The 9,875-nt window shown below is 36.7% G+C and overlaps 2 protein-coding genes across 2 annotated transcripts in view; both read right to left on the bottom strand.

Moving 5' to 3' along the window:
• Positions 1 to 3,464, bottom strand: part of LOC309481599 (uncharacterized protein) — a 3,761-nt gene extending 297 nt beyond the window's left edge. The window contains exons 1-2 of the mRNA XM_082146563.1: positions 3,305 to 3,464; positions 1 to 474 (exon numbers count right to left, since the gene is read on the bottom strand). The exon at positions 1 to 474 is cut by the window's left edge and continues 297 nt beyond it. Coding sequence (XP_082002689.1) covers positions 1 to 474; positions 3,305 to 3,446 — 616 coding nt within the window. The 5' untranslated portion in view covers positions 3,447 to 3,464. The remainder of the gene's footprint in view (positions 475 to 3,304) is intronic.
• A 712-nt stretch (positions 3,465 to 4,176) lies between these two features.
• Positions 4,177 to 9,458, bottom strand: LOC309481600 (protein FAM177A1). The gene is made up of 5 exons (XM_082146564.1): positions 9,140 to 9,458; positions 7,687 to 7,806; positions 7,515 to 7,581; positions 5,791 to 5,885; positions 4,177 to 4,371 (listed from the first exon to the last, which is right to left on the bottom strand). Exons 1-5 carry the CDS (start codon positions 9,149 to 9,151, stop codon positions 4,204 to 4,206), a joined length of 462 nt encoding a protein of 153 aa, XP_082002690.1. The 5' UTR covers positions 9,152 to 9,458; the 3' UTR covers positions 4,177 to 4,203.
• Positions 9,459 to 9,875: the final 417 nt, after the last annotated feature.

Raw genomic sequence — 9,875 nt, 5'->3', positions numbered from 1 at the left:
CCTCGTACAGCAGCTGGTGGATCTTTAACTTCACCGCGCTCTTCTTGGCGTACGGCAAGCGTCTGAGATACGGTAATAAACTAAACAGGAACATCTCGTCCTCCAAGTCCTCGTTGGCCTCCATCTGCCACTTCCTCTTACGTCCCGTTCCCTGCGATCCCGAGGCGGAGTAATGCGAGGATCCGTCCAGCATCCCGTGATCCGCCTCAAAGTCCTGGAAGGAGGAGTTCCCGTGCGCCGTCCTCTCCTCCTCTTCCTCCTCCTCCTCCTCCTCCTTCTCCTCCTCGTCTCGGTCCTCCTCCGGCTCGTCTACGGCTAGCGATCGGGACTGGATGAAGGGCGTGAGGAAGGACATCTGCCAGCTGTACTTCCAGCTCCGGTGGGACGTTCCCGACGCTCTCCGGCGCTGCTCGGCACGCTTGTCCTTGATGAACATGTCCCGTAAACTCTTCCATCGCCTGCGACAGTCCTCCTCTGCTCGGAGACACAACACACACTGATCATCATATTCATATTCATCTGCTTCATCATATTCACATTCATCTGCTTCATCATATTCAGTTATTCACATGCTCATAAGTGACCCTGGCTGGATCCCAAAACCAGTCACATGTCGCACGGGTATATCTGTGGCAATGGCCAACAATACATTGTAAGCATCAAAATTATCGATTTTTCTTTTATGCCAAAAATCATTAGGATATTAAAGATCATGTTCCATGAAGATATTTTGTAAATTTTCTATCGTAAATATATAAAAGATTTATTGTTGTGAGTGAATGCTGCACAATCATGAACATAAATGAACAACTTTAAAGGAGATTTTCTCAATGTTTAAATTTTTTTTGCACCCTCAGATTCCAGATTTTCTAATATTGTTCTATCATAACAAACCACACATCAATGGAAAGCTTATTTATTCAGATTTCAGATGATGTATAAATCTCAATTTCAGAAACTTGCCCCATGTGACTGCTTTTGTGGTCCAGGGTCACATATTTTCTAAATGTCATCATCATTTGTTAACAAACAAGTATTCATTATATAATAAGCACTTTGGGATGTCTATGCACAGGCATTTATGCACTTTAAATAAATATTACAATAAGTCCTCTATAAGGTATAGGACCGTTTAATGTTTTTTAGCTCTATATGTATAATTGTTGATATGTACTGTATGTTGTTTGTGTGTTTTTTGGTTTGTATTTGTCTATGTCTGGGACTACGGACTACGTATTTACGTTCAACTTTGATTGTACGTTCATGAATATGCATTCATGAACTCATTAATTAACTCATAGCTCATTGTTTCTGCATTAAATTACTACATTGTTTAAATTAATCAATTTTTCCTCTAACTGTGATTTTGTATATGTACATTTCTGAAATGCATAACTCAGATTTCAGTAAATTGTAATATGGACTCATGCATGTTCTGTAAAGCTGCTTTGAAACGATGTGTGTGTGAAAAGCGCTTTACAAATAAACGTGAAATGAAATTATGCAGAAATATGATATGGAATATACAGGGTCACATGACTTTAATCGTCATCACATGGTTATTTGGGTGTTTTTTTATGTTGTTGTTGCATTTCACTGTTTAAACATAGTATACTTCATTAATAATATAATTAACTATACATTTTAAAATAGTCAATAAGTATTGATTTAAGCACATGTATATTTAATATTATAATTAATACATTTTACAATAAGTGATTTATGCATGCATTTAATTAATATAATTACCTATAAATCTTACAATAATCAATAGTAGTTGTAATTAAAGCACACGTACATTTAATTAATAATACAATTAACAAGATATTTTATAATAATCAATAAATAGTGATATAAGCATATGTATATTTAATAATATAATTAACCATACATTTTACAATTATCAATAGTGATTTATGCACATGAACGTTTAATATAGGCTAATTAACAATAAATCTTACAATAATCAATAAGTAGTAATTTAAGTATATATGTTAATATCATTAACAAACAATAAATACACAGTAATTTAAGCACATGTATATTTAATTATTAATTTAACTATAAATCTTACAATAATCAATATTGATTTATGCATAATAGTAATAATTAGCAAGTATATTTAATTAATTATAATTAAACTTTACAATAATCTACATGTAGCAATTAAAGCATATGTATATTACATTAATAATATAATTAACAATATATAAATATAGTCATTTAAGTATAGGCTATGGATATTTAATTATTAATATAATTTACAATAAATATTACAATAATCAAAAAGTAGTAATTTTAGCACAAGTATATTTAATTAATAATATAATTAAACATTACAATAATATATACGTAGCAATTAAGCATATGTATATTAAATTAATAATATAAAAAAACAATAGATCAATCCAGTCATTTAAGCACATTTATATTTATTTAATTAATATAATATTATCAAAAAACTTTACAATAATCAATGCAATGTAATTAAAGGATATGCATATTAAATTTATAACATAACTAACAATAAATCAACATAGTTATTTAAGCTTATGTATATTAAATTAATAACATAATTAACAATATATTCTACATGTGTATTTCATTTACTGATAAGTAACAATACATTTGATAATAATCATATGTATATTTAATTAAAATGACATAAAATGAACAGCAATAAAAGTTTCTTGCATGGAAAATGTCTCGTTTAGACCATAATTTACTAAAAGTAATATTGAATATGTACAACTTTCCCAGCATATTAACAAAAAATACATTCAGTAATGTACTTTAGTAAGTTATGGTCTAAACTGGCATTAATAATATATGCATACAGCATCAAACAAGCATGCATGAATGTACATCATACTTGACAGAAATATTACTAAATATGTAACACTTGGAACATTGTTATTATATTTGCATATACAAAAACAAATTTGACTGATGCAACTCTGGTTAAACTTAAAACTCTGTCTTTGTGCATCAAAAAGAGCAGTTATGCAACTCAAACTTTGGATGAAATCAAAACACACGACTAGTTTACAGTGCAGGGCACCAAACTCAAAACAACTCGGGTTTTACTGTGGTAAAGTGTCAGATCTGCCCGATTAACCCATCAGACGCCTTTGCGACTCAAAAACACGTTCTGTTAGTTGTATGATGATATGGAAACAGTATCCGTGAGATATCATTTATATCTTCAACCCTGGATTCCTGTTAGCCTACTCTGCAACAAGCTAACAGCAGATAACTAGCAGTTTAGTTAGCAAGAAACGACTTAAGGAATATCTACTCTTACCTGGTATTTCAACTTGTAGGCTCACGGCTCTCCATGCTTTGGCTTTCCTAGCAGCGTCTTTATATGAATTTATTGTAGAATTGTATAACTCGGGATAGTCGGACACCGCTGCTATTAACCTCTCCTCCATTGTTGTTAGCATTGGGCGGCAAACGTTATTAGCTAATGCTTGTATTAGCGGTTATTCCTCCAGGGGGCGCTCGATGGCCCACAGTTACGATTTCTCATTGAGTTGTGTTCAAATATCAACACGGTTTTTATCTTATTGGAAGCATTTGAACTGAAAGTTGTATAATCTTTTTTAAATATTTTTTATAGTAACTGCTATGCGCTTACAATAAGAAATCGGTCGTAGCCGCTTCGCTATACAATTTTGTTAAATAATTATTCTCTATTAATCACAAACGGCTGTGATTGGTTCATAATAACCAGCGCTGAGAAAAGTATCGCGTACCACGTGACACACATTCGCTTCAGTGGCGTCTTCAAGGTGATTTACGTCTGAACGATGCATTTAAAAGTTATTTAAAATAATATAATTACCAACTGACAATTCATAAATAACGTACCCGCCGTTCTAACCTCTTAATTATCTTATCTATTTCTTAATAAGTATCTTTCAGCGATTTCTGGCTGATAGAAGTAGCGCGAGGCCCACGCATGCGTAGTCTTCAATCACATGCTGCGTTACCGCAGTGCAAGCTGGGAAATGTAGTATTCGTAAGCAGCCTAAAATGGTAAAGGTGTAAAGCTGTAAAATTAAAACAACTATATTTTGTGTTTGAAATTTAAAACAATTAAGCTTATATGGTCTCTGTGAAGAGAGAGCAAATTTTGTTTAATGGTCATAAATGAAACAAGAAACAAAACAATTTTACAATTCAAATTCTTTTAGTTTATTATTCGTTAGAATTGTATCCTTCATTCTGCTCTCCTTTATATTGTAGTGTTTCTTTCAGGTCCTGTTCCTTTGTGGCTCCATACTGTTTGCTCTCTATTTTTGACAGATTAATTCTCTCCTCGTTCACGCTGGTGCTTGAAGACAAAACCTCTCCTTCCGTTTCATTCTGCACAAACAAAACACTCAAAGTTATCCATTTAACCATTTACAACCAAACATTTACACATTTGTAAGTAACATAGTCTTTAGCTTCTTAAGGCCAGTTCACACCTAGATAAATAACTGTGATGGTATCTATATAAGTGTCCAGACCAGCGTGCGATAAATCTCTGTTTATTATCCTTTCCACGGAAACAGGAAGACAGGGCGGGGCATATCGAGCAGCTCCTCCCCTTTTTAAAATAGCCAATAGCGTTTAGTTTATATAACAGTTCGTTCAGATTCGTTGAGCTCGTTAAAGCTGCGGTTTCTTCCTAATCTCTCCTCCATATCGCTTTAAAATACAGCAATCTGTGTAGAATTCAAAGGATCCGATACGTTTTCTGGTCTGCGGGACTCGATCACATGATCCGCTCTGTGTATCGTGTCTCTGGACCGGAGCTGTGGCAGTTCGAGCAACACTAACGTGAAACCAGACTTCATGGAAAGCATATTTACACTGTCTGAATCGTTCCCTATCCCCTATATAGTGCACTATGTGCCATTCACCATGTAGAAAACAGTACATGTGTGAACAAGTGAACATTTCAGCCACAGCTTCAGCATCTATTTATAATGTAGGGGGCGGAGCTTCAGAATCTAGAGAGCATTTGATTGGACAGAAAATCTGATGAGAAGCTGAAGTCTGAGTGATGTCATCAAAATCATTGATCCATATTGGCGGAAGTTAGAAACTAAGTTTTGAATGCTTATATCTTCTAAATGTGCTTTTTGTCATTGTTTTGGAGCACACTAGCTTATAGATAACAGTAAGGCTAACATATTCATACTAAAAGACAAAAAACTAAAAATTTGATTTCATGTGGACTTTAAATCAGGATGGACTTTGATTGACTGATCGTCCTGAAAGTGATTCCATCAAAATCGATCTTTTGTGTTGTTATAGTTGTGGCATGGACTCTGCTATTGTGTTACATTGAACAATTTTTTAAAATATCTGTTTATCGTTACATTTATCATCTTCGGTGCGGACTGATCTTTAGCATCTACAAGAAAAAGATCATTCTGTTACTCTGTAAAGCTATTTTCAGTTGTAAGTCTAAGAGTGTGTGTGTGTGTGTGTGTGTGTGTGTGTGTGTGTGTGTGTGTGTGTGTGTGTGTGTGTGTGTGTACGTGCGTGTATATGTGCTTGAGTGTGAATGAGCGTCTGAGTGTGAATGAGTGTGTGTGTGTGTAAGAGTGTGTGTGTGTGTGTGTGTGTGTGTGTGTATGTGTACGTGCGTATATGTGCGTGAGTGTGAATGAGCGTGTGAGTGTGAATGAGTGTGTGTTTGTGTGCGTGTGTGTGTGTGTGTGCGCGCGCGAGTGTGCATGTGTGTGTGTGTGTGTGTGCGCGCGCGAGTGTGCATGTGTGTGTGTGTGTTACCCTATGTTCTCTGTGATACTGGTCAACAGCGTACTGATATTTGGCAGAATTCAGTCCCAGTAAACCAGCCATTTTCTCTCCAAGAAAATCACAAACTATAAAGAAATGAAGTGATTTACTATATGATTACATACAATATGTGTGACATGAAAGACTGTCTGGTACTGAAAAGCATTAGTGCTGTTTACCGAAGCAAGAACCACTGCTGTCTGAATGCTTTTAGAGAAAAGATACAATGACCTTCATAATATGGAGTCAATATAGGGCCATATATATCTGCAAAATAAAACAATGTTTTGCAAACAAAAAAAATGTTTTGCAAATAAAAATAAGAGTATTAAGAATTTTTTTTGCTTTTTTGCAAGTAAAAAAAAAATTCTTGCAAAAGAAAAGTTAACCACTGAGAGAAAAAATAAAGTTTAGCAAAGTAAAACTTCAGCAGCATTGACTTTGCAACACATATTTCCCTTTGCGCCGCTCCTTTAAATCCGCGTTTCAGTCATCCGTGCCTCTGCGGCGCAAGCTTTCCTTTGCGCTTCATTTTTCTTTGCGCCTCGCTTTGTGTCCCTGATTTGACGTGGGGGGAGGGGTCAAAAGGTTGGGGTGTGTACAAGGGACGAAGGCGCGTCCCTCTCGTAACGTCATCAGCGCGAGCCCCAGACCGACTGGATCGATCGAAATGGCGGAGCAGAGACATGTGAGGCTGCGTTCCAGTCCACTTTTAGACACGCACTTGCGAACTTCCCTAAGCACTTCCCCTTGGGGGAATCCCTGCCGCCATTTTGAAGTGCGTTCCACTTCGTGAAGTGGACGAGGGAAGTTTATATGGACAGACCCTCGTTCCCTCGATTTTGACCGAGGGAGCGAGTCTGCTTCAATGTACACTTCAGGCACCTATATGTCCCACAATGCAGTACGATTGTGACGTCACCACATATCTCATCTAATCACCACCACAACAGACAACTCTATGATATATTAATCATATATATTTTTAATTTAAAACAACCCAAACACACCTATAAACATTTGGATGCTGCATTAAACAAATTCTTAAAGGGAAACAAAATGTAAATAATAAATCAACTCCACAGCTGATTCCAAGTGATCAAGGGCTTAGGACGTTCCATTTCAGCCCATTGCAGTTTCCGCCAGTAGTGAGCACTCGCAATGACGTACATCCGAGTGAACGAGACGGAGGGAAGTTAGCGAGTGAAGGGCATGACAATTTTGGACTGGAACGCAGCCCGGGTGATGGATCACAGGTATGTATTATTGACAATAATAGTCTGGGGCTCGCGCTGATGACGTTACGAGAGGGACGCGCCTTCGTCCCTTGTACACACCCCAACCTCTTGACCCCTCCCCCCACGTCAAATCAGGGACACAAAGCGAGGCGCAAAGAAAAATGAAGCGCAAAGGAAAGCTTGCGCCGCAGAGGCACGGATGACTGAAACGCGGATTTAAAGGAGCGGCGCAAAGGGAAATATGTGTTGCAAAGTCAATGCTGCTGAAGTTTTACTTTGCTAAACTTTATTTTTTCTCTCAGTGGTTAACTTTTCTTTTGCAAAATTTTTTTTTTTACTTGCAAAAAATCAAAAAAAAAATCTCAATACTCTTATTTTTATTTGCAAAACATTTTTTTTGTTTGCAAAACATTGTTTTATTTTGCAGATATATATGGCCCTATATTGACTCCATATTGAAATAAAAGTGTTACTTACATCGCAAAGACTTTCTCAAAATCTGTGTTCCCCAAAACCGGGAATAATCCCTCCATGTCCCGCTTCTCTGAAGGGAAAAATACCGAACAACCTTTGATTATTTTCATACCGGACACAGATTGTAGAAAATGTCTTTTATTACTATATGTGTATTATCATCATCCAGACGGACCGGGTCAGAAGCACTGGGCTCTTGATGAAGATCCTCCTCTTCCTCACTGTCTTCCTCAGTCAGAATCTCTCCACTGGAGAAGTGAATCACCTTCACCTGTTTGACGTCTCCCGTCGGCTCCTGCACATCACCGTTGTTTTTATGGAATATTATATTTGAAATTATTCATTATTTTTGTTAAATTCATTCATTCTCGTAATCTTGAATCAGAATAACTTCCCTCTTCCTTTCTCTGATGATGAGGGCGGGGCAATAACCTGTCACTCACATGAGATCAGCCAATAGCAAACCACCACCATCTAATCAATTCCCACAGACAAAATTAAGCCCCGCCCACATTTGTTCTCGTTCCGGAATCGTCACATTAGGAGAGAAAAGACTAGCGTAACTTCTGTTTCATGCTGACTTTAACCTATAAACAATGTTGCATCAGTATTTTTCTTCATCTTTTATTTTATTTTCAGATATATATATCAGATATAAGGGCATTTAAGCATTGTTTTGTTCTCTCCTTTACACTCAAAAAGTATTTAGGCCTAAATTTAAGATTTATGTATTTGAATAGCATATACATTTTCCATTCATTTGGATGACAGAGTTTTAACAAACTAATAGTGATGCATATTTGTCAGTCATACATAAATGAAACAAGTACATTTAACATTTCAGCACTAAAAAAAATGACAGTTTATTACGAACTATATGCATTTATTGGATTTGAACTCAAATAATCATATTTTAAACATTTATTTAAATTGATTATCTTTTCATTGTGAAAAACGTTTGGGGTCAGTATTTTTTTTTGTTTAGTATCTTTAAAGAAATTAATGATTTTATTCAGCAAGTCTTTATTAAAATGATAAAAAATGAGAGTGAAGACATTTATAATGTTACAAAAGATTACATTTAAATTCTTTTGAACTTTCTTTTCATCAAAGAATCCTGAAAAATAAAATGTGTCAGTTTCCAAAAATAAAATAAAAAATGACTGTTTCAACATTGATAATAATCATAAATGTTTCTCGAGCATCAAATCATCATATTAGAATGATTTCTGAAGGATCATGTGACCCTGATGACTGGAGTAATGATGCTGAAAATTCAGATTTGATCACTGGAATAAATTACACTTTACAACATATTCATATAGAAAACAGTTATTTTAAATTGTAATAATATTTCACAATATTGCTGTATTTTTGATGGCATAAACGCAGCTTTGGTGAGCAGAAGAAACATTAACCGACCCCAAACTTCTGCATGGCAGTGTAAACCTTAAACTAAACGCGTATAAAGTGTGTGTGTGTGTGTGTGTGTGTGTGTGTGTGTTTACCGAGGGCAGGTGTTGCAGTAAGTGCACGTACATTAAATAAAGGCTTGGTTAAAAAGTTAAAACCAGGACAGCAAGGAATCACAATATAGACAGCAGATCTAATGATTTCATGTAACTTACGTCTGTACTCATGCTGTGAATCTTCTTGCTGCGTCGTGCTTCTTCAGTGAGAATATCTTTAAAAGAAAATCCTCAAATATCAGTCGGCAGAGCGTCTCCTTCAGCATCACAGGAGGAAGTAAGTTTCATGCACACGGATGTTGTTTGTGTAACTTAGCACTTACGTAGACAAGACCTGGGGCCGGTTTCACAAAGCTATTTTACACCGGTCTATAGTGTTAGACAAGTCTATAATGTGCTCATAGTCTAGTGTAATGCAAGTTAGACTTGTTTCACAAAAATAAAGACTGACTTAATTTAGACCAAAAACATTAGACACCTTACTCCCAGGTTAACTTACCCCCCAGACACCTTACCCCCAGGCTAACTTACTCCCAGGCTAACTTACCCCCCAGACACCTTACCCCCAGGCTAACTTACCCCCCAGACACCTTACCCCCAGGCTAACTTACCCCCCAGACACCTTACCCCCAGGCTAACTTACCCCCCAGACACCTTACCCCCAGGCTAACTTACCCCCCAGACACCTTACCCCCAGGCTAACTTACTCCCAGGCTAACTTACCCCCCAGACACCTTACCCCCAGGCTAACTTACTCCCAGGCTAACTTACCCCCCAGACACCTTACCCCCAGGCTAACTTACCCCCCAGACACCTTACCCCCAGGCTAACTTACTCCCAGGCTAACTTACCCCCAGACACCTTACTCCCAGGCTAACTTACCCCCCAGACACCT

Source organism: Leuciscus leuciscus, assembly GCF_965113295.1.
Source record: "Leuciscus leuciscus genome assembly, chromosome: 19".
In the NCBI taxonomy this organism is placed as follows: domain Eukaryota; kingdom Metazoa; phylum Chordata; class Actinopteri; order Cypriniformes; family Leuciscidae; genus Leuciscus; species Leuciscus leuciscus.
Note: the sequence above shows the minus strand (reverse complement) of the source record. Positions and strands in the feature narration are given on the sequence as shown.

What these genes read in the sequence shown, in the direction of transcription:
- LOC309481600 (XM_082146564.1), bottom strand. An exon ending in AGCCCAGTGCTTCTGACCCG is followed by an intron (nt 7,582 to 7,686) that starts GTCCGTCTGGAT and finishes TTTTCCCTTCAG; the next exon opens with AGAAGCGGGACATGGAGGGA. An exon ending in TTTGAGAAAGTCTTTGCGAT is followed by an intron (nt 5,886 to 7,514) that starts GTAAGTAACACT and finishes ATTTCTTTATAG; the next exon opens with TTTGTGATTTTCTTGGAGAG.